Source organism: Lutjanus erythropterus, chromosome 9 (genome assembly GCF_056507025.1).
Source record: "Lutjanus erythropterus isolate fLutEry1 chromosome 9, fLutEry1.hap2, whole genome shotgun sequence".
In the NCBI taxonomy this organism is placed as follows: Eukaryota; Metazoa; Chordata; class Actinopteri; order Lutjaniformes; family Lutjanidae; genus Lutjanus; species Lutjanus erythropterus.
The window spans coordinates 36,003,950-36,030,220 of record NC_139325.1 but is presented as its reverse complement, the minus strand read 5'-3'; the positions used below and the strand labels follow the sequence as shown (position 1 = coordinate 36,030,220).

Genomic DNA, 26,271 nt, shown 5'->3' with positions numbered 1-26,271 from the left:
ACACCTGTCTGCCTGCACCTGACACCATGAAGATGCTATCAGGGACCAGTGTTTCAAAACTTTAATTATTCAGTCTCAGCATAAGGAATTTCAAAACCAGGACACGTGGTCCTGACTTTAGGATAAAGATCTGATGATCCAATTCTACCAAGGATCCAGATCAAATGTTGATTCCAAAACTCACAGGTGCAGATCAGGACAGGTTTGATGCTGAAAATCAGGATAATTTTGATCCTGCTGGAAGACAAATCATAGACTATATGGGATGAAAGGAAAAAACCACAGAAGAAAAAAAACAGACAAACAACTGTCTGATATACAGACGTACATGCTGCATCACTACGTGGACATTTCAAAGTGATCCCAAAGCTTTGATCTGTTACAAGGATCAGGGGAGGCAAGGCAAAGGCAGAGCAACAGAATACACAGGAGAGAGTATCAGACGTCCACGGGGGTACAGGAGGGACATCAGTCCACGTTACAGCGCCCCCTGCGTACCAGGTCTGCTGTGTGGTCTGGATGCTAGTTTATAAAAGGCGCGCACAACTTATCAAAAACCCATTTCCCTTCAAAACTGAGCTTAAAGCGCTCCATCAGCAAAACTTTAAATATTTCTCTGTACCACTGACTAACAGTTGGAGGTCTGGTCTTGATCCACTGAAATAAAATGCATGTCCCTGCTTATAGAAGAAGCTTGTTCAATAATTTCTGCTGGAAACTTGTCTAAGAGAGGCCTTCATCTGAGAGACTGAGTAGAAATAAATCTGAATTTATTTGTATTTTCTTACCAAGGATTGAGTAAAGTTCTAGTGAGACTTTTTCCCAGAATTTAAATATCAGAGGGCAGATCGAAATGCAGCGTATGTAAGACACAGTCTCTGCAGCAAATAAGCAAATTAATTTGATGGTTTCTGCACAGAAAACGATCAGTCAATTAATGAATTAACAGAAAATTAAGTGCCCATTATTTTGATCATTCTGCTGTAAAAACATTTCATGGTTCCAGATTTGTTGCTTTTCCTTTGAATGAATGTAATAATTATAATGTGTTAGTAATAATGTTTGGGTTCTGGCTCAGTGGGAAGGCATTTCACTGTTTTCAGATTTTTTTTTAGAAGCAAACAATTGATTCATGGAGAAAATAATCAGCTGATTAATCCATAATCAAAATAATAATTAGCTGCAGTCTGATTCAAATAAGTTCAAAATGAGCTCCACCTCAACAACTACAAGTTTTACGATGAATACTTTGACTTAAGTAACATTTTCAATGCAGGACTTTTACTTGTACTTGAGTATTTTCACAGTGTGGTATTAGTATTGTTACTTCACTACAGCATGTGAAGGATCTGTTTCAGGGGGTCGACTGCAGCGCTCTGATTTGTGGAAAATAGCCATTAGAGGTTAATTACAGCCAATTAGCAGTTAGGTGGTTTTGTGTGTGTGTGTGTGTGTGTGTGTGTGTGTGTGTGTGTGTGTGTGTGTTGGGTATGGGGCCACTGAGACCCAGATGACTCATCTCCATAGAAACGAGGTGATTAGGTACCAGGAGAGAGGCGGTGATTGGTCAGAGGGATCACACATGAACACATTAAAACAAACAAAAAACAGAAGGCAAATTATTGTTGCTGTTGTTAATCATCATAATATGGAAATAACATGAAATAAAATGACCCAACACAATCAAAACTGAAATGAAATGAAAATAAAATGAAAGGATTCTCCTCCATATTGAACCCGCATGTTCACAATAATACACATCATAACTGTTTAATGGCGCAGGCAGCATCTCTATGAAAATGCCTGTTTTATATATTTATTTGATCTTTTTATTGCACACAAAGATTTTATTGTTTCATGGTTTTACTACTTGTTTTATTTCTTCAGTGAAGTCGTGGCTTCGGTTTGAACTTGTTTCAGGAACTGAATAAAACTCCAACAACACAGAAACAACTAATCCAGAGGTAAAACTGCACACTGACAAAACTATCAAAACTACACTATCGTCATCTAAAATAAGTTTAACCAACAGCTGTCATGTATGTAAGTGAAAACACTTGCATGAAAATATAGAAATAAATATAGCAAATACAGAACTAATATTAAAATCTATTTGATTTGTGGGAAGAATAAAAACTAATGATGATAAAACTCTAATAACATTAATGACTGATGACAAACAAAAATGGTAATAAATAAATGAATGGGTAAACAAATAAAATGCAGCATGTCTTAGCTGGAAGTGCAGGGCGGTTTTGTTCTGATGATATGCTAAATGGTGATGTCATGAGGGGGTGGGGTCAAAGTGTCAGATAATGAGGCGGCGAGTGGCGGTCGGGTGTCTTTGTGTCGGAGGATGACATTTAGAGACGAGCTGATTGGACGGGGATGTTCCTGCCACTGAAATGTCAGAGCTCTGAGAGCTTATTAAAGTCATAAATATATCTAGACCACACACACACAGACACACCCACACACACACACACACACACAGACACAGACACACACACACACACACACACACACACACACACTGAATCATGTGACACTGTTATTATTGACCTGTGTGAGTTTTATGTGTTCCTGGTAAGTGAAGCGTTGCTTTCCAGGAATGAGGTGTGTGTGTGTGTGTGTGTGTGTGTGTGTGTGTGTGTGTGTGTGAGAGAGAGAGAGAGAGAGAGAGAGAGTGAAGGTTAACATTTACAACAACAGAAAAATAAATCATTCATACAAATCATTGACATCTGCTTTCAGCAGTGAACAGAGAGGGAAAAAAACCTGGAACAAACCACGAAGTGACGACTCTGACATTTATTATCTGCAGCTGAGGCAGGTTCTATCCACATATTTCATTTTTTAAAATATGACAGTAATGTGACTTGTTGAATGCTGAAATGTTTGTTGTTGGCTTGTAGGGGTCATTCTTATGGCCAAAACACACGGGAGCTTCAAACAACGCGTCACGTAGGTGGAGTGAAGCAGGAGGTTTAGCATGTAGTGCTAAATACTGAAATACTGTTACTGAAACAAACTGTCAGTGGTGGGAAGAGTACTGGAAATCTGTACTCAAGTACAAGAACTGTTGCATTACTTAAATATTACTCACTTACAAGTAAAAGTACTGGTGTTTGAAAAATACTTAAGTAAAAGTACAAAGTATTTGTCTCAAAATATAGTATAAATATCCATGAAATGACTTTTAATTGGTTAAATTCTTATAAGCAATTAATCAATTTTCTTATAGTAAACAGAATATCTTTAAGTTGTAAAACACTGATCAAGATTTTCTGACATTTTATGAACCAAACAAATAATTGATCAGTGGAAAAATTATTGCCAGATTGATCACTAGTTGAAAAATAAGTCCAAACGTGAAAACTGGTGAAGCGCACGGATGTACACCATTTATTTGGAAATAACTCTAAAAAGACGATGGGTGCAGCATTTGTTTTCTCCTCATTAGAAAAAAAAACACAATATGTACACAAACCCTTAACAGACTAGAAGTAGACTGTGAGCAAAAATCCTTTTTAAAAACTGATTATGTGTAGAAGGTTAAAATATTTAACTGTTCTCAGGGTAACAGTCTTTAATCATGATGGGTTCTGGTCAATTGTTTTGGACTATGTGAAAATCTGAATAACGGGCCGTCGGACTAATGAGCAGTCGGCTCTAGAAACTCGCTCTGCATTTCTAAGTCCCACAAGACAAATTGACCACCGTTCAGATTTGTACTTTCTGACTTCCACAGTTAATTGAACAGTATTGAGCCTCCTGTACGGAAGCTGTATTTTCTCTGGAGCGAAGTGGGGCCGGTTCCTACAGATGGATCTCAGCGAGGAAGACGGAACAATCAGAGCAGCTGCAAGAACATAAGAAGCCGTGATGAAAATTAGCTTCAGGCTGCGCTGGAGGAACAAACCACGAGAGCAGGATAATGGGTTCTCTAATTGGTGTTCATCATGACTACAATTCCTCGCTTCAGAAAATGCTGGTGGGTTTGTGCTGAAGGATTCAGGTGTTTGGAGCAACGTGTGCAGAAATGATTTGCAAATAAATTGCAGAAAATGACACTGAGAGGGATTTCTCGACAAGTTGTGGTAAATCAGAGGACACGGCTGCAGCAACAAGTCCTCCAAATTCCCTGTTCGTCCGTGTACATAAGAGTTTTATCATTTGACGTATGACTTGTCAGTGGCCTCCAAACTGTAGAGATAGATGGACGATACTCTGAAGCCCACTGTTTCAACACATTCTGCCATAGCTTGTGTCAAATGAAGAATATCACGTGACTGAAGACAAACATCACTGGTGCTTCAGAACGTGTTTCATTCAGAACATTCCCTCATGATACCAAGTGAAAATGCTATAAAAGTAAAAAGCTAATTTGATCACTCTCTAATCACAGTATCGACCATAAAATGTCTAAACTACTTTTGTGCTTTGCTGTTTGAAGTATCTCGTATCACAGCTTTTTGGACAGTGCATGCTTATTTTTCTGTAGCATGTTGCACTCAGATTTAATAACACACAGGTTTATTATTTTACATATGAGACTAAAGGCTATTTTACACCACATGCAGTGCAGCAGTGATGTGTACGCAGCACGTCTGACGCATGTTGTTTTATACTGACTCCGTCTAGAAACTCTTAATTATTTCAACGTTATTTTTGTCAAAGCCACAGGAAGCCACTGGAGAGCAGCAAAAGAGCTGCATGTGGCTCCGGAGCAGCAGGTTGTAACCCCTGGACTAACGCTACCCTTAACCACAAAAAAACAGCCTTTTATCCAGTTGGGGACACAGCCTTTGTTCCCAACTGACCCTTTGTTAAGCCCCTCTGAACAGCAACTGTACAGCAAATACATGAAGAACTAAACTTTGTCTTTATCTGCTCTAAGCTGTGAATGTTAGCGTGTCTGGCTAACTAGCTTTCTACATGCAGTCCAGTCAAACCAGTCAAACTTGTATAAGTCACCACTGCTTTAATAAACTAATGGCTTCTCTGTTAATTTGAACACCTTGTGTTTCAATAGTTACACCCGATTTCAATGTTAAATCTGCCACCGTTTATTAACCGTTAATTAATCTGAAATCCGTCCCCCGTCAAGGCTGTGACATCATCAGGCCCTTCCTCCTTTGCTTCAAGAATGATAATTCACACCGAGCAGACGCCATCGTCACTTAAATCCAAACATGAGTTGTTTTATACGTGTGAACAAATGACGAGTGCTTGTCCTTTTTTTGTCTCTCGAGGACGGTCTCATTAAAATCGCAGCGACATCAGATCTGCTGTAATATTCCTAATCCGTCAAACGCAGTGAGAAGTGGCTGTCCATTAGTTAATGGAGCGGAAACAGCAGAGAGAGAACGCTGTAATCTGATCTCCCTCTCGCTCCTATTCATGGTTTTTACAGTCAGCCGGCCTCCTTCCTCCCATGTCCTATTTGTCAGGGATATTATCTCTGATGAAATCTTATTACTCTCCCACCCCCCGCCTCCCCAGCTTCATCTCTTATTCTCACTTTTTCCTTCTCTTTCACTCACGCACACACTTATTCTCCCTGCTTATATATAATTTTGTTGAAGACTGTGGCCTATCACCCTCTATTAAGTATTAATATGCATGAATGAGGATTAGTTTCTGTGTGGAGGCAGCGTTCACAGGTGGAGAAGAAAGTAGAGAAATTAGAAAAACCCACAGACAGATGGATTTCATTTCCTTTTAAATTTTTAATTCCTAGCATTTTGAATTTAAATAAAATAAAAAACCATCATGAAAAAGTATCACTTATCCATCACAGTGTGTTCAAACAGACAGTAAACAAGATATTACTGTGTTGCAGTAATAACTGATGATCAATTATCAACACATTATCTCTGATAACATTGACTGAACACAGAGGTTTTCATTAAATTAGATTTGGATTTCCAGACTTCTGCCTCTGAGTCAAAGTACTGAGCAGATCGATGCACTATTATTTGTTACGAAATAGATTTTCTGTGGATGTTCTTCAAATCGTATCCACAGTTTCATTTATGATATTTAAACGGACAGTTCACCCCCGAATCAAAACTACACAATGATCTCGCTGGTGAACATAGTAAATGGAGAAATGTCAGCAGACAGATCAGGCTACGAGATTTATAAATCTTAGAGTTTATGAACTTTATGAACTAAAGTTAGCTTAGCCCTTCATATACCAGGCAGAGTGAAGGTCAGGTTTAGTTTTTTAGTCCACAAAACACTGCTGGAGTTTCACAGGAAAACAGAGCTGCAGAATCTGCAGAACGTCTCCCGAAGCTCCAACATGCCAAGTTGACTTGAAAGACACATTTACATCATGTTTTTATCCTGAATCTTCACTGAAGATCTTTAGCTTGGAGCCACGTTCACGTGCATGTGACATGTCAGAACTTTAAAAGACTTGGATTACAGCAGACGAGCTGTATGGAGGAATTTGTTGTTGTTTTTTCTGTTTGAAAACTGGTCACCAGTCACTTGGTGCAACACTCTTTTCCTGTGAAACTCCAGCAGTGTTTTATGGACTAACAAAATAAACTGATTTGTCATCATACTGCTTTTTGCTTCTTTTGCTTTTGTATGAAACAATATTTTTTGGTTCGCTCTGCAAAGGCAGAATACAGGAACTTCCAAATAAGGTCAAAGGTCAAATCAGAGGTCAGGATTAATGTGTAGAAATAACAACCTGATATAAAGCTATACTTTTTTTCGTAGGACAGCGTTGGTGAGATGTCAGCGCAGCCTGCTGGGAGGCAGATCCAAGCTCAGGTGTGACTTGGCACAGCTTGGTAGGTTAAAAGTGACGATGTAAATGAAAATGAGGGCGGCACAGTTTGACTCGGCACGGCCAAAAGTACCAGTGGAAAAAAACCCTGCAAGACAACTTGTTCATGAAAATCCTGCTCTACAGCAGTTTGATCAAAAACTAGAGAAATATTCACGACCAGGCTCAGTTTTATTAACACAGTTTATAAAACAATCACATTTGTCTTTCAAACAAGCAGAAACTTAAAATAAAATCTTTTGGTCGTCTTCTCACACTTTGTGTTGTGTTTCTGTCACATCATCTACAGAAGCTGCTGATCTCTGCAGGGTCTCTTTCATAGAATTACCTTCACTTTGTGCTACAGGTCTGCTTTTCAGGAGCCTGTTTTGGTCCTGAAGCTGAAAGCTGTTGCCTAGTAACCAGGATCACCTCATCCAACGTTCATCCTGCCCACTGCTTGTAAATCAAAGATTAGAAAAGGCTGACAAATCTCATTATAACATCTGTGCTCTTTCATCACAGACTGTCAGGTGACAGAGCAGGTAAACAAGTTCATCACACAGCAACACAGAACACACACATACACTCACACACGTTAGAAACCTCATTCAGTGTGTGTGTGTGTGTGTGTGTGTGTGTGTGTGTGTGTGTGTGTGTGTGTGTGTGTGTGTGTACGAGAAGACGGGGCTAATCTACGGCAGCCAGCAGGAGACATAAAGTCTGGTCTCTGCTGTCATCTCCCCCTCCAGGTGTCCATTTCTGCAGAGGGAAATGGTTTCTTTCATTTCAGGCAAAATGACAAAATCATTTTTGAAGTGCGAGCTGCTCTCGGGCGCCGCTGAAACACAATTCAAATTTATTTTTTATTTTTTTTACTTAGAGTGAAAACTGGCATTGATCCTGGAAACAGCCAGAGAAGGTAAAAACGGACACAGGAAACAATCTCGATCCCATCGGCTATCGTCTGACGATGATCTGTCCTCTGCTGAACGCTGAACGAGGTGGAAAGAGTACTGAAAATCTATACTCAGGTACAAGTTACATTACTAAAATATTACTCAGTTACAGGCAAAAGTACTGATGTTAGAAAAACACTTACGTAAAAGTACAAAGTAATCACCTAAAAACCACTCGAGGTAATTGTTAGTTTTTAAAGGGATAGTTTACCCAAAAATGAAAATTCAGTCACTCAAACATGAAAAATCCAACAGAATAAAAACACAAAATGCCTCCATGCTGCTCGTCTGCCGTAATCCACAAAGTCCTCCTGAAGAGTTTTTCTCGCTGATGTCCTGAAGCTGCTCAGCTCTCTGTGATTTACAGAGTTTCTGATGGACAGGTGTCTTTACTTGTTGCTAGTTAGTCCCGGTGTTTGAGCTCCCAGCCCCGGCAGACTCAGCTGCACAGAGCTAACTAACAGATAGCAGCTAAAGTAGTTAACTGCAAACCTTTGTCCATCAGGAACACAATCAAATCCCTGAAGGTTGAGGCAGTTCCCAGACACACTTGACTAAACTGTCATCAGACTAGTAGTCAGCACATGTCATTAGTTCTGTCTTAAGTAAGATGTTAACCTGATGATAGCGCCAAGAAAAGCCTGATGATTAGAATTTATCTTGAGGGGAACACAAATGTCTGAACCAAAGTTCACCACAGTCCATTGAACAGTTGTTGAGATATTTCAGTCTAAAGTGGTGAGAGAGAAACACTTCCTTCAGCTCTTCTGCTGGCGTGGCTGAAAATTCAAATAAAGAGACTCAACCAGCGACTTACTGCACAGAAGAACTGGAGCTGAGACTCATCAATGTGTACTGAAGTGAAGAGCTGAAGGCAGAGTGTGAAAATGTACGAGAGCGAGTGGAGAATCTGCATTAATGAACAGATGTTGGGCAGCTCTGGACCGCAGAGACCTGGAAACAGGACAGGCCACATTTTTGTACTCCTGCCTCACATTCCTTCATATATTTTCACATTTATGTCTTATTATCCAGCACTGCTGAACTGAGCAACTCCTGCTTCACAACATCTCAATCACATCAGACTAAAAGCACCGGTATTCTTTAATGTCCACCTGCCTGCATCACAGCAGAGAAAACAACGACGAGGTCACTGAATAAACCTTCTGTTTCAATTCTGAAAGGCTCCAACATGATCAAATGAGCCTGACAACAAGTCCACACATTCTTTAGTGCAGAAGACATATAGATAGTTGTGTAAAAAAGTAGAAATACTGATTCAACTTGTTTAAAAGTGAAAAAGTTCAGGCTCTTATATGTTCTCAAAGTATAAAAGTAAAAAATCGTCCTCTGAAGGACATTTCTGACTGTAACAAACCGAACTGAACCTCAGTTTTTCTTCACAGGCGAGTCTTTTTCATCTTCTTACTTTTGTTTTTGACTTTTTACGGCATTTCTCATGTTACTTTGTTTTTTGTTGTGTTGCTATGTCACACAGTTTTTTTGTTTTGTTACATATTTGTTTTGTCTTGTTACATCTTTTTCATCTTGATACATCTTTTCGTGTCTTTTTTGTCTTGTGATCTCTTTTTTTGTCTTGATATATCTTTTATACAGTTTTTTTGTCTTATTATGTCATTTTTCGTCTTGTCGCATCTTTTTTGTCTTACATCATTTTTGTCTTTTACATAGTTTTTCATCTTGCAACATAATTTTTGGTACTGTTATGTCTTTTACTTGTTGGTGTTTGGAAGGCGGCAGACAATGATGAAAAATAAAAAATAATCAATAATTCCCTAAAAAGCATTAAAACCTAAGTCTGTATCATTAATGTACGGAGTAGAAAGTTCAGATATTTCTGTTCTAATGTAGGGAGTCAAAGTAAAAAGTTGTCAGAAAAATAAATACTCAAGTAACATACAGATACTGAAATCTCTACCTAAGGACAGTAATGAAGTATTTGTACTTCACCTCTGCAAACGAATAAAGATGTAACTGTAAGACCAGCTGCTTTCTGCAGACGAAACCTCAACATGTCGTGTTATAACAGAGAACAGCTGCTGTCGAGGCAGAAAAACAACTAATGTGAAGAGAAACTGTGATATTGAGGTTTAAATTGGCACAGAGACAGAATAATAAATAAAAAAAACCTCTCTCTCTCTGTGTACGTGTGTGTTTGTGTGTGTGTGTGTGTGTGTGTGTGTGTGTGTGTGTGTGTGTGTGTGTGTGTGTGTGTGTGTGTATCAGATCCAGAAACACATTTGGCAGATGCATCAGATCAGTTTCAGTATTACTGAATGCACACAGGAGGATTCACAAATGTAATATATAAATATTATTTATATAGAAATGATTTTTCAGTGTCCATAAAATGATTATTGTTGTATAGAAATCTGAAACAAATCCTCATCTAAAAAAATAAGATTGACAAATGTATTTCTGATGCACACAAGTATTTATTATTTTAGATAAAAGTAATAGAAATTCACAAATATTTGTATTTAAGTATCAAAACTATATTTGGAGAATCTGAGAGTTCCAGGTGGAAACTTACTGTAAACCACAACTGTAAATGATGAATTTGATCACTTGTGATGAGGAAAGCTTATCAGAGGCCTTATTACGCAGCTGCTTCAGAGACATGGAAAAGACAGACACCGTGTAAAGACCACGCAGTGATGGATGTCCACAGCAGAGACGGGCAGAGATAGGAGACAGGCAGGGGAGCAGAGGACCGCGGGGTGGAGGAGAAACAAGGACAAGAGATCCAGCTGAAAGGCAGGAGGAGACAGGAGGCTCTGGTTTCACACGATTAGATTTCCAGGCTATTTTTGGGGGGTCTCCTCTCCTCCCCTCCGTCTCACACAGGCTTCTGACAATGAGACGAGGAGAGACGAGAGATCGGGTCTCTTTCAATAACAAGGGGAGATGGATGAGAGGAGACGATATAAAACAACGAGGAGGGGATGAGAGCGTCAGCGTGACTGAGTGACAGAAATAAGACAGAGAGAGAAGAGATGAGGGAAAAAAGACATAATGAGAAACGACAGAGGAGCCGGAAAATGAAGGACGGCAACTGAAATGCTGGCAGAGTTGATCTGCTCTCAGATAAGATTCAGACTTTATCTTCAGATGCTACAATTTTAGGTTGATGTCATTAAAATCACAGGGTTCGTCCTCTCCGGAGCTCGACTGTGATTAGAAAATTTCATTACAACACAGTGGTGGAAAGAGCAGTGAAAATCTGTACTCAAGCACAAGTACTGCTACACAGCTGAAATATTACTCACTTACAAGTTAAAGTAATAATGTTGCAAAAATACTTCAGTAAGAGTACAAAGTATTCGTCTCAAAAACATCTTTCTTCTTGCTGACAGTCGTCTTCTTCACTGCCTGTTAGTCCAACCAGCCGTGATGTCACCCATTACTGGACGACCGTTTCAAAGTTTGGCGTTTTTAGGGGTCGCCATCTTAGTTTTTTGCAACCAGAGCATGAGCAGCACTGATGAGGGTGTAATGTCTTGGACCTGGATCTGTCAATCAGATGGTAGCCCCGCCCTAAAACACACGCTGCTTTATGTTCTATTTTACTCTAAATGGGACCATAATCTAGAAAATGAACATCATGATGTGTTGAAGAAAACTTGAAACTAGAGACTGAGTCCATAAAATCATTAGGAAACTGTTTACTGAGCTCATAAATCAAGTGAGAAGTAGCCTCGTTTTCTCATACGTTCACATACAAACGGATTTCATTTTGCAGCCAATGGAGACGCCCCCTGCAGGTTTAAGGCACCTCTGCACTGGCTCCACCTCTCAGACCTGGAAGCTCAGTCCACTGTTTAATATATATGTAGTCTGTGGTTGCTGCACATGTTGGTGCATCATCGCCACCTGGTGGTCAGTGGAACAGTGTGACAACAAACGAGGCGAACAAAATGGAAACCCATTCAATACTAAAGATGGAAAAACTTTAATGTTATTTATATGCAGAAAAATAACTTGCTAGAAAGAAAAGCTCAATTTGAAGCAAAATAAATAATAATTCATTGCCATCTATTATTGAAAATTCTTCATATGTTTACTTGTAAATTTTTGCATGTTCAACCTGCAGAGACCTGCTGTGCACCAACCCAAAAATGTTTACCAGTTGACTGTGCAAGTTTGTTTTCTTCAGGAAACTTCTTGGAAATTAAAAAATAACATTTCACCATTCAGTCGATTAAATTTGAAGATACCTAGTCTTTCTCCTCTGGGATGAAATTTGAATGTGACAAACTGGTTTATTAACGCCACACAAAGCGACTTATTAAACAAACTGAAGTGTTTCCCGGCCTCCACCTCTGCAGAGTTTGTGGTGACGGTGGTTTCTTTAACCTGAGGTCAAACTGAGCGACGACAGCAGAGCCACTAATGGAGGACGGATAGATGGAAAAACAAAGAGGTGGAGAGGAAGGACTGAAGAGGGACAGAAAGAAATGAAGAGCAGGACAAATAAGCTTTGCACACACATCTGACCCTGCAGTCACCTCCAGTGTTTTCATGAGGACTAAAGCTGCAGACGGTGAGGAGACATGATGCAAAAATACTCTGATTAAATACTTTTTCAGACAGTCTTACATTTAGATGTTTTGATTTAATTTCATTCCTCCATTTACTCTGTGTGCACAGACCCACTGACCTCATTGTGACAGTAATTGTCTACGTGCTTCGTCATGACAAAGATTTTCCACACAACACTGAACTGGTTTCAGACCCAATCATTCAATGTAATAATTTAATTTCATCATCATAAAACATCTTTTCTGGGGACCTGCTTTTTAAAAACGACAAATCATCACGACCCAGTTCACTATAGGCCCAATCAATAATTCTTTGGAAGAGTTCATTTGTGCATAACTGCACGTTCCTGACCGTTTTCACTGCCGTTTCAAAATCACTTTATATTATCTTCACTCGTCTGATTGAAAACATGCACAAGATAAATACTATAAATGACAAATCAATGCATTCAGGCTGCGTTAACAGGCCGTCTCATTTTTATTTTCTCTCATCAGGGAAAAAATACGACATTTTAGTAGAGCTGCAACAATTAATGATTATGAATCGATTATTAAATTAATCAGCAACTATTTTGGTCATCAGTTTGAGTGATTTTTTTAAGAAAAAAAAGTAAAACCTCTCTGATTCCAGCTGCTTTAATGTGAATATTTTCTGGATTCTTTACTATTTTTGGGTTGTGGACATAATGAGACATTTGAGGACGTCATCTTGGACTCTGGGAAACACTGATCAACAATTTACCATTTTATAGACAAAACTCCTCGAATCACAGAGAAAATAATAATAATAACATTTATCGACAATTAATATAATTGTTAGTTACAGCCCTAACTTTTAGTCTGCTTCATAAATGAGGCAAAATAAACACATTTATGCAAAATTAACAGGCTCTCCTGTTTTTTCCTCTCATCAGTAAAATAATACACACATTTTAAATGCTGTATAAAATGTGTACTGCAGATATAAATCTGAATCATAGTCTTTTATTTATTTGGTAAATAAAATCTCCTGTCACCCACCTGTCTCTGAAACAAAATAAAACTCAACAAGGTTTGTCTTTCCACTGTTCCAACACTCTACAACTCAGGTTTGATTGAAATAGACTCTAAATTCACAGAGTTGGTGATCGTTCAAACAACGGAAAGATGAAACCCAGACAGTTGTGGCGAGTTTTATTTTGTTTCTGTCCAGTTTGAATGAATGAATCCGTGTTAAAACGACTGTTTCTGTAAATGGAGTCTGGTGTGTTTGATCACAGTGATAAAATCGTCTGTTTCTGGTTAAACAAAGAGCCTCTGTGTCTCTGTGGACGGATCCTTTCTGCAACGTGTCAGATACTTAGAGGAACAATCTGAGCCTGTCAGTGGTAAAACAAACACTTTTGGTGGACAGACTCTGACAGGAGCAAATTGTCTGCAGAGATTCACTGCAGCCCGTTTCACAGCTGCAGCGGTCTGTCTCCATACTGGACCACTTTCAAGAACTGTTGTTCCCATCAGTCGCTCAGACACACAAACAAAATCAACACAAAAACATGGGGAAATGTGGCGTGTGCACAAAATAAGACTAAAGTACTGGATCTAAAAATGCAGAGGAACGATCACTGAGGTTCAACCAGTCGGAAGCCTGAGATTTCACATTAATCCAAGAAATGTGTTGATCATTTTTATTTCTGTGACTCAATTTAAAACAAACTGTGAGACTGCATCCATCTCCTCCATCTCCTCCATCTCCTCCATTTTATCCTCCAGGACAAAAACTGATTTATAACTGATGAAAAGTGTAAAAAAATATATACCAAAAACCCATCAATGATCATCCTGGAAGTGTTGTCTAGCTCACAATTAATGCCGTCAGTTCTCTCACTGTCAGTCACCACTGTCCTCCTCCATACTCATGACCCCTGATGACCTCTGACCTCATGAGCCCCTTCAAAATAAAACACCACCTCAACTCTGCAGCCAAGCAAACAGCAGCAGAGCCTGAGCAGAGAGATCCAGAGACAAACAGACAGACAGACCAGTCAAAGCTCTTGTTGGACGGCTCAGGTGACGACAGACAGCTCGTCATTGGCTGAAGAGTGTGTCGTAGGTGTGTGCAGGTGAACGGGTCTGACCTGACAGAGGACCACTGAGGAGAGAGAGGATGGGGAGTGTGTGGGAATGTGTGTGTGTGTTTTCCTGTGTGTGTGTGTGTGTGTGTGTGTGTGTGTGTGAGCTTCTCTCGTCCGTCAGCCGTGTGGTTTGTGTGTTTTGGAGAGGTTACAACAGAGGAAGTTGGTGGAGTTTCGTGTCATTCATCAACTGGATGTGCAGGCTGAACTCACGACTGACGCACAGAAACCTCCCTTCATACCCACAATAACAACTGATGTCAGCACTTCTCAAGAACAACGTCACTGACACACAACATCTCACCGTTTACTGAACTGGTGTGTTTTTCCAACACAATAAAGGAGGTTATGAAACAGTCTCAGTTTATTACTGATGCCTCTATATGACCTACATAAGAAAACAAAACCATAAGCTTTTCCTGTGAAACTCCAGAAGAGTTCTGTGGACTAAAAATCTAAACCCGACCTTCAATCAGCATGAGGGTGAGTAGATAATGACTAAACTTTCATTTTTGGGTGAACTATCCCTTTAATGACTGCCACTGGGTTGTTTACATTTTCACAGGCGGAGTTACAGTGAGAACTACGTCAGCCAGTTAAAATCAGACAGGAAACACAATATGAAAGTTCCTTGTAGTAACTTTAATTAGATATCATGTAGACTTTTATAAACAAATAATTATCTTACAGGCGTGTATTGGTTTTATCTCATCAGTGCTGAGAAATTCAACACTTCTGTAAATCTAACCGAGATGTTTTTGTGCCTAAAATTAACCAAACCTGTCCTGTCATACATAACGTAGTTAAGGTCTGGTAAAGGTGTCACTCTTCACCAGTAAAAAATGTAATTGTGGGAGTAACTTTTAAATTATTATGATAGTAAAAGGCTTCAGAGTTCAACGGATGATATTTAAATTTTTGCGTTTTGTGTTTTTCTGTTCTAATCTCACAATCTAATGCTTACTTACGGACACAGCTGGTATATTTTCTGGGCTGAGAAAAAATAAATCAAGAACTTAAGGAACTGATTCTCTCAGTAAAGCTGAGAGGTAAAGTGAAGGTATGAAAAAATAGATCCAGCCCAAGCCTAATATATACAGTATTTAAACTGATGTATGACTTCATTATCTCATGGCTCTCAATTTTTACTAATTAACTAAAAATACCAATAATTTTTAGGAGGAGCAGATCAGGTTTAAGTGAGTCACACATCTGAAATGACTGCAGTACTTTAAATTCTCAGTTGTGATTGGCTGAGATGCATTCAACCGAAAGAAAATCCACAACAAACACCTCCGACACAATTAACAGTCCAAATAAAACACTGCGTAACACACTGTGAGCAGCTGAAGGAGGAGTTTCCTGTCCTCACACGGAGCCACGTGCCTCCCACCTGCATCTTATTAATAGACTCTCAAATGCAGCACAGCATCAGGATGAAGTGGAAACAATTCCTGTGACATCTCCCCCTGCAGCAAACGGAAATGTGCTTCCAGGGGAGCCAGAGGCAAGAGAGCTGAGCTGAGCCCTGCTTTCTGTTGCCAGCAGGATCGAGACGAGGAGGCCCGAGCGTTTTCCTTCCCTCTCTGCTTCCTCTCCAGGATCCTGAAGAGAAGCAGAGGGGAAACATTGGCTTGTTCCACCCCCACCTCCCCCCACATGAGAAAATAACCTGATGTGTCTTTTCCAGCCTCCGTGATGTGAAGCAGCCTGCACAAGATTTTACCACCACGATTCAAAAACCACAATCAGGTTTACATCATGACTCTTCTTTCTTTTTTTTTTACAGCTCTGCCTGGAGTCATCTTTGTATCTGTTCCACCAAAAAATAAGAAAATACTGCTTGAAGATAAAGCCAGTGACAGTTTTGTTGCACTCATTTGAGCAGCACAACTCAGCCATTAATTCACCCTTCGCTAAGAGTCGCACTCCTTAGTTACACCTGTCAAACTGTCCATTCTCACACTGCATACATGCTTTTAGGGTGATGAACGATGGCAGATTCAACGTCCACGTTTGGAGTAATTGTTGAAACACGACGTCTGTGATTCTTAAAGCAGTAACCAAAAGCAGCTTCCCTTTTCAAGCTGACGACAGTGGATTTTGTCACTAAAATAATGATTCACAACAAGATTTCATAAGTGTGGCTGGCTGATGTGAGCTAATGCTAATGCTAACTCCTTCAGTCAGCTGAGAGTCTCCAGCTGATGTTTCCATGTGACACATTTTGAAATCATAACCCTGTGAAAGTGTTTATGTAAAGTTAGCTAACAGCTGTGTAACATTAATGCTAACAGACTGAGGCTAAAGCTAGCTTACATCTCAGCAAACATTGGTCAGATGGTGAAATACAGCAGGTATATCTACATGATAGATGACAGAAATACACTCATTAACGTGGGAAAAGGAAGCGCAGGGACTCGATTAGTGCAGCGGATCTTGAGACGGGTCACCCAGCCAGACCAGCTGGACCAAAGAGAGTCAGGATTAGAGCTAAAATAACCCGGCTTAGATCTGAGACAGTGACAGTGCGTTGTTGTCGAATCTCTTTGATTCTTCATCAGCCCACATCCTCCTCCTCAAACACCCACAGAACAAATGCAGATGCAGTGGGATCTAACAAGTTTGTCTGGAGGTAAAGTTACTGCGGCTGGTAAGCTAGTGTCAGTTAGCCGGACATGCTAATGTTAGCAGCTTATGTTAGAGCAGATGAAGACAGAGTTTAATTTATTCACCACGTGTGCTTTTGTGCTTCACGTTTTTGAGAGACAAGAAAAAAGCTCCCCTCAGAGCCTCCTGCACAGACACACACACACACACACACACACACACACACACACACACACACACACACACACACACACACCTTCACAATCACAAAACATCTTCATTTATGTTCAGTCTTTTCCCACACAGGAATGTGGATTAGTCAAATGTCCTTCGAATACATTTTCTATCAGCAATCAAGTGTAAATATTGAAGTTAACAGCATGAGTGTGTGTGTGTGTGTCATGTTTGGCTGAGGTGCTCACACACGTCTCCACAATCACGAAACACCTTTCATTTATGTTAAACAGCCGTGTGCGAGCAAATCAAGACTGTGCTGAGTCTCCCAGATTTGTCCATTTATGTCCCTTTATGGTCAGGAGCCTTGTTTTAAACCAGGTCTGATGGATGTTGTTTCTTTGCACGGGTCGGATTCAGTCTATATGAACAACTGTCGCGTCATCTTTTCCACAACTTCAGGTGAAATTTACTCTCCCTCCTTGTCACTTCTTTCAGTATCTGCAAATAAGACGTTTTTGTCGGCAACCTCTCCCCTCACTTTGATATGATCCCATAAAAACACTTTTTTTATGAACTTATGACTAAAATCTCCACCTCCAAACATTTTACTTCACAATTTGTTTGTTTCTCTTTTGACAACCTCCTCTCTCTCATTGGTGTAGAGATTTCAGACGAGGTACAGGTGAAAGAGTTAAGTAGGACTTCAACTTATTCAGTTTAAAGTCATCCATCGGCTGCACTTCTCCAAGACCAAGCTGAACAGAATCTTTCCTTCTGTCTTTGCTACCTGTGACACGTTTAAGTCAGCTGACCAAACCAAACCACTGCTTACAGAAAATGTCATCTGGTACGGAGTCGGTTTCCTTTAAAACACATTTGCTGTAGAATTTCAGGGCTGCTAAAGGCTTTTATTTCCATCATGTGAACTTCATGCCTCAGAGATCTGAAAAACAAATGGACCTGGACGATAAAGAGAGCAGAAAAAGTATTTCATCTACATCCAAGATGCTGTTCATGATGTTCAAGAAATAAACAAAGCTGATTCTGAATACATGGAGTGAATGACAGAGCAATAAATCACTTTACTTAACATATAAAACATAATAAAACTGCAGATATGATATGCATTTCATCTGTTCTTGTGAGTATCTGCCATCTTATCAGATCTGTAAGGCAGATAAATGTAAGAAAGTGCTGTAACAGGCTATATAAAACTTTTTGTGATGGTGCAGTGAGATGCATCACTCCCTGAAGTTTCAGCTCAATTTGACCTCTGAGAGCAGGAATATTTTACTGACAGATGAACGGACAGAAGGACTGAGACAGACTCAGACTCCCTCGGTCGACTCGTTTCCAACAAAACTGTCCAAAGAACCATTTCGATCTAAAATATAAGCAGGGTGAAAGCCAGATGAGTCCGTTCCTTCCATATAAAACACAGATATTTTAATTTCTGCAGCGAATCGGAACATCTCGCTCTGACTCTGCTGTGCAGAGAAGCAGCAGATTCAGTCTGGGTCTGGTCTGTGTTTCACATTTTTACATTTTAATCATTCAGTTGAGAAAACCTTCCAGAGAAACTCGACAGAGAAGAACGTTTCACGTAAAACATTTGGTACTGGGGAGGTCAAAGGTCACAGCAGCCTGACAGCAGACGGATGAAGCTGTGAGATGATGGAGGAGGAGGTCAGAAGATCCAGGGAGAGATGGAAGAAACCATGCTGCATGATGCTGATATCACTCCTCCACCTTTCTGACCTTATTTATCACTTTTATTGTGAAAGAGCAAAACAGGACTTAAATGATGCAATAAAGGTCAAACAGATCTTCATAAATCATTTTTAAATAGCGATACAAAGCAGATCAGAGTGGAGCAGTGATGTAATATGGCAGCTTTTCAAAGTCTGACAGATTCACTTTCTTTTGGGTGAAACTGCTGATATCATCTGGTTTGTGTTTTATGAATCAAACGGTGATGGATGACGCTTGAATCCAGCTCCCTTTTCTTCTCCACCACGTCACTATTTCCTCTGACAGCAGAGGGCTTTTGGTGGAGGTCAGGGGGCACAACTGTAAAGATAAACTGATACTTTCTGAGGTACAAATGATTCATGAATCTCTGCAGAACTCTTTACTGTAACGAGACACAGACCTCCACATGGGAAGCGAGGGCCGGTCGGCAGACCTGCCAAATGGTTCAGCAACGGTGAAAGATTTTTAATACCTCACTGCTGCAAAAAAATCTGTAAAAGATGTTGAATTATTCTGAGGATTCAGTGAATCTCAGAACAGTAAACACTCAGATTTTCAGTGTCGTCTCTGGCAAAAATAAACTATCAGCATTTAAAGTAAAAGTTGAGATTGTGCCAACAAATAAAGCCCATCTCTTGCTTTAGCAAAAGTGAATCCTAATAAGTTTGCACTTTAAGATTAGACTAAACGTCTAGTGGTGTGTTCACATAAAGGGATAGTTCACCCAAAAATGAAAATTCAGTCATTATCTACTCAGGGTTTAGTTTTTTTAGTCCACAAAACTCACAGGAAAACAGTGTTTCCAACAGAATCGAAAAAAATGGAAGAGAATAGTGACCAGTTTTCAAACATTAAAAAACAACAGAATAAAAACACACTAAATCTTCACTGTAGATCTTTATCTCGGAGCTACGTTCATGTGCACACTAACTGAACTGAGTGTGTGTGGTGTGACGGTGTGCAAACGACATTTCTACCAAATGTTTCTGCAAGGTATAAATGAAAAAATGAAATGAAACGCTAAATACATACATTTTGCAGCCTGGTAGCTCACTTCATAGAGCATTTGCCCCATGCACCGAGGCAGTGAGTCCTCTGCAGCGGCCGTGAGTTCGACTCCCACCTACGGCCCTTTGCTGCGTGACAATCCCCTACTCTGTCCTGTCATATTTTCAGCTGCTCTATAGAATTAAAGGCATGAAACCCCCCAAATATATATATAAAAAAAGTTTGGAGATATTGGCTGTAGAGGTGTCTGCCTTCTCTCCAACATTATAGAACTAAATGTCACTCAGCTTGTGGTGCTCAAAGCAAAACAAACCAGCATCTCTTTTCTTAGTTACTCAAAATAATCCACAGACCATAATGTGAACAGTATCATGTAGGAACTACTTTCTTTCTGTGGTAGAATCTACCAGAACTACTTTCTTTTCTACTAGAAAATGTGTATTTTTGATTTTGGGGTGAACTGTCTCTGTAAGGAGAGTTTGGTGATTATTAAATACAGTCTCATCCAGTCACATCACTCATCTCATGGCTCTGAAACAGCTGAGCCAATCACAGCATGTTGGTGCCTGGATGATGCAGGGCGACATCATGTGAACACAGATGGTGTTGGTTTTTTAACAGTTAATTATCACAGTGATGACGGAGACAAATAATTAAAATGCTGTTTGCTGAAGCGGTTTAGAGGATCGTTATGGATTTTTTTTTTTTTTACAGCAGCCTGGTGTCATTTACATGTGATTTAATGAAGGTAAACACAGTGGACAGATGTGTGTAATGTCTCCAATCAGAGGCTGCAGATTATCAGCTGATGTGTTCTGATGCCTTCAGGTGCTGCAGGGATTTAATGAACTGATGGAGAAACTTTACATATAAAGCAGAACAGATACTGTCAGACTCATCTATAGATCAATGCAGAGCAGGACTGGATGATTCTGAAAAGCTATCTAATTATGATTAATTTGACTGAAAAATGTTAAAATGAATATGGTGTGATTTATTTTTTTTGCAGGAATCTGAACCAAATGATTCATTCAAGTTTGTGGAATCTGATGTGCAGGACAGGACGTCTCTGTCTCTGCACATTCATTGACATTCACATAACAAATATTGCGCCTCCTGCTAATTGACTGTAACAGAACCGAGCCCTGCCGCCTGCCAGTGACCACGACTGGTCACCAGGACGAACACAGCCTGCAACACTGGGAATACAGCTGCAAGGTCACTGAGGGAAAGATAACTTTACTAGTTGTCAAAGTAACTTTGCTAACTGCTAACAAACTATATGACATAGGTCTAGTGGTTTGTAGAGATTTTAATGCAGAAATATTACATATTATAGTAGGCCTGAGCAATAAAGCTATCAGTGATAGACACGTCATCGATAGCAATAATAAAGTTCTCTACAATGTTCGATAGTTTCATTTCACCAAAGCACAAAACGACTAACAGACAGCCTGTCAGTGACACACAAACAGCCAGTCATTTAACCGGTGTGTGTTTTGTTTTCCCCGTTGACACGTGAGAAACAGCGTGGAGTTACACGAGAGACGAACAGAAACAACAACAATATGAGCGCGGATAAAAAAAACGACAGGCCGGCTCCACCATGACCCGACAACTGAGCTGAAGAAAACGGACAGATGGACGGATCAACGACTCCTGATCAACACTGGAAATACAACAGACTTCTTTTATAAACTCAGACGCTTCCACCCTGCACAGTCCTGAGTTGACCGGATCGTCACACACCTACTTTTAAAATCAGTGTTAATGTTCAGGGCTGCTGTTGTCCAGCTGTGAATCATTCAGGGTCACAAACCCCTTAGACCTCCTCTGTTTCTACCAGCTGCAGATAAATGAGCTTTTATTTCCTGCCGAGCTGATATCAGAGCAGAACATGCTGTACATTCTTAAAAGGTTGCGTAGAAAACTGGAATTGGCAGCGCTGCAGATATGAGCTTTAAGATAAGCTCTCTAAAGAGGGAAACACAACACAATGAGACCAACAGAAGCAAACAGCTGAAGAGAGTCGGCCCTGAGGTTCAAGGTCCAGATTTATCACAAGTTATAAACTCGGCCCGAGAAAGAAACAAACCTGTACTTAAATGTAAAGCTTTTAAATGTAAGTGCTTTGTTGTATCTTGCTGTACATTTGCAGTTTGAGCTTCTTATTTTCATATAAACCCTCCCAGGGTCGGGTGTTGGACGCTAACATCCACTGTCAACACGATGATACTTGCATCAGAAAACTGTTTTCACTTTGTTTGTGTAGCTGTGCTTATCAAATAAACCATAAATAAATAAATGCATTGCACAACCCACTGCTCCAACCGTCCTACATCAGCCGTCCCCCTCCACCTGCCTTCTGCTAACAGAAGATTCTGTTTAAAATTAACCAATAATTAATAAACAACCACCAACTGATTGTTGATAACAAAATATGATCATAAAAATTCTGATTGATATTACAGCATTTCCAAACCACTATCTCACTGTTAAGAGAAGCTTTCTTCACTTTAAAATAATGGAGACAAACTACATACATCTCCACTGATTAATTCAACTAAATAAAGACGATCGTTGGGCGTTGTCATTTTATTTTGCTAATGTAAAGATCTGCAGACTGACAGCTGCTGCTCCACAACGCTCTCTCTCATCACAGGACACAAGATTAAAGGTTTATTTTCACCAAACCAGAGCTGGTGATTGTTGGAAGAGTCGACAGACTAAGAAAGACGGTTTTTCTGTCGAGTTAATGAGCGATTAAGCTCGTCTTATTACAGTAAAAAGAGATAAACTTAAAATTCAGAAGATGTACAGTGGTATTTTTTGTTTAAAATGGAAAATAGGTTTAAGAATATTTAATTTCTTGACACTTTGGGAGTTTATTTTGTTTACTGTGTGCGCCGACAGAGAGGAGGGAGACCGGAGCGCACAACCAATGTCCTGATACTAATCACTAAACACGCTGTAGAGATGAAGTCACAGAAAAACAGAGACATCACACACATAAAAAGCTAAAGAAAGAGCAGGACAAGACCAAGAAGCTGCCGTCATTCCTTGATGCAAAACCAAGGACCAGTCTGGACAAGATTATATAAAGGATATGACAATATGGGCTTGGAAACACTTTTTAAAATCAAACTGCTCGCATCTTTTCTTTAATTCTGATTAGTTATATGTGAAAATATTCTGGCTCTACATGCTTTTTTGCTGGTCTCTCACTCGTTCTTTGGCTCAGTGTGTGTGTGTGTGTGTGTGTGTGTGTGTGTGTGTGTGTGTGTGTGTGTGCTACTTGCTGGATGAGATTCTGTCTCTGAGCAGTCGCCTGTAATCTGCCAATGTTAACAAGAGTGAAAAATTATTTGTGTATTCGCCCTGTGATTCTGATCCCCTCTGAAATTCAATAAGTTCTTCCTCAGCCTGCGCTTCACGCTCCAAAAAAGTTTCATGAAAATCAGCTCTGTAGTTTTTTCTAATCCTGCTCACAAACAAACACACAGAAAAACATGACCTGCTTAGTGGAGCTAAATACTAAACACACTTTTCTCTCTTATAAAAGTCATGTGTCCTACAGGAGCTGAGCGGGAACACGAGTCCTCACATATAACAACCTGAACAGCATTTCATAATGAGTTTGACCTCGGTGTCAGCCGCCATTTCTCTCGAGTGGGTGTCACCCGTCTCAGAGGGCGAGGATTCATTGTGGAGCAAAGCTCTTCACAGAAGCTTCTTCACGTTATTTTCAGAATTCATTTTAACCTTTCGCCAGTACTTTACCTCTGAGTGTAAATGAAACTAAATTAGGTCTTTCACTGAATCAATAACTAATACATGTGGTCAGGTCAGGTCAGGAGCGGGCGGGTGGAGAGGGTCGGGAACGCGTCTGAAACTCCTGCTGTTCAAATCCACACTGCTTCAAAACCAGTAACATCACGAATATACAGCGTTTAGACATGTTTAACCTCCAACAGCACAGAGCTGCTGCCTGATATCTGAATCAACAGCAGGCAACAAATAAAAAATGTTTACTTTCTGTTTTTGCCACGATGGAACTAAAACCTGCAGCCTGAAACTCACTAGAATCAACCAGCCGAGGGCTCAGTCAAAACCACATTAACACACTGACACAAAATAACCCAGCATACAGCTGTGCAATATGGGCAATATGGTAAACACACACACACGCACACACACACACACACACACACACACACACACACACACACACACACACACAGCAATTATTTTGACAGATATTGCAATTCAGGATTAGTGGGAATGATCATTTTTGCATCATTATTTTCATTTCTACTGAAAATTTAAAACGTTGATGTTTTGTGATTCGTACCAAACAGACATGTTTTCTTACATGTGGAGAACAAGATTTCCAGACCAGGACGTCTCTGCAGCGCTTCGTTCTAATGCTGTTTTCCAATTAAACTTGCAGCCTTAATACAGCAGCAACATTCACAGCCATGTGCAGCATAATGTCCTGTTTCATATGAACTAACAAACCTCAAAGTCCACAACTCATCAACACTTCATCAGCCTTCATCAGAGGCTGAACTGTTGTCACAGACATATAAACACTTAAAGCACAGCAAAGACAGCAGCCAAAAGATGTGCATCGCTGATAAGTGCATACATTTGATGTAGCATTCTCACTGTTCTGAATCAATACACATAAAAAAGTTAAAATCAATCAATGATCGATAAAAATTAAAGCAAACGCAATAGATTTTAACATGAAATTCAACTGCAATTTTGATGAACGCTACAGAAGAAGAGGAAAAAGAAGAAGAAAGAAGGAGGAGGACGAGGAGGAGGAGGAGGAGGAGGAGGAGGAAGAAGAAGAAGAAGCAGAACAGGAATGAGTGCCTCCCTCTAAGAGATGAAAGTGCACCGACCGTGGAAGGTTCGATTCCACATCCTGTTGGTGACGACTCTGCCTGGAGGACGACCGCCGGACATGGACATGGTTTCATTCAGAGCGTGAGTGTAGAGCATCAAACCGTCGTAAAAACCTCCGGCTATGATGTTCATCTGGAAGACAAAAAAAAAACAAAAAAAAAAACAGAACAACATCACTTTTATTTGATTTTACCTTCACTCTACCTCTCTGAGTGAATCACTTCAGCACACTTCCCTATTTTATATTAAACCTTTCTGTCTTCTTCAACTTTCTCTGTCAACAGTCATTTTTTAAATTAATTTTAAAATGTTTTATACATCAGAGTAGATCAGACTGTTTAACCGTCACTTATAGAGAACATCATTTTAACTGTTTCCTGCTCTGCACTGATATTCCATTCATGTGGTGTCAGAAAAAAAAAATCGTGTGTTGCACGACTTGCAGAGTTGTTGACATGTTGACATCATATGGATGAAAGTAAACTTTTGGTGGATAACTTTTTTAAAATCATCTATTGCAAATCTGTTTGGTCACCTGTATTTTTTCCACGTCTTGTTAGACTGCAAACCACAGACAGAAATGGAACTGTGACCTGAACTGAACAACAGATTTTCATTTTGCAGGAAGTTGATGAGCAAGATTACCCATAAATCACCGCTGTCTGGTGCAGTTCACTTTGCCGGTCAGTACCAGGTGATCAGAACTGAAGCACAGCACAGAGAGCTGACAGCTGCTGAACAGGTTTAATTCTGCTACAGACTCTGAAACACACTGATTGTATTTGTATTTGAAACAGGAATCATTAACAGTTCGTACTGATGTGACTCCGTTACACCTGACAGACCAACAACCAGTCCACTCAACACAAAGTGTGACCACAGTCTCTCGAGTCAAATCGATGCAGTTCATAATAATTACAGGTCTGAGACAAAGAGAAAGTTCACGCTCACGTTCACACCTGCAGGCGCTTTACAGTCGCTAATTAACCTCAACTGTACGTGTTTGGACTGTGGGAGGAAACCGGATCACCAGGCAGGGGGAGAACGTGAAAACTCCACACACAAACACACAAACCAGCTGCTGTTCGTACCTTGTTGTGAGGCAACAGTGCTAAAAGTGATCCATCCATGTATTTATGTTTTTTTATGAATAGTTATTAGCTTGGTAGCTATTATTACCTCTGTGAAGGAGGTTATGTTTTCCTTTCCTTTCCTTTCAGCAGGATTAAGGAAAATCTCGATATTCATGAAACTTGGTGGAAGGATGTAGAACAGGCTAAGGAAGAACACAATACATTTTCTAGCTGATCCGAATCACAGGGTGGATACAAAAATTATTTTTCACTGTGGTCAACATTGCGAGGTTATTCAGCCTCGGTGGAGGTCTG

The 26,271-nt window shown here is 39.9% G+C and overlaps 1 protein-coding gene across 1 annotated transcript in view; it reads right to left on the bottom strand.

Moving 5' to 3' along the window:
- LOC146322053 (atrial natriuretic peptide receptor 1-like) overlaps positions 1–26,271 on the bottom strand; it is a 100,017-nt gene that overhangs the window by 24,617 nt on the left and 49,129 nt on the right. The window contains exon 5 of the mRNA XM_084727400.1: positions 24,880–25,015. Within this exon, the coding sequence (XP_084583526.1) occupies positions 24,880–25,015 (136 nt within the window). The remainder of the gene's footprint in view (positions 1–24,879; positions 25,016–26,271) is intronic.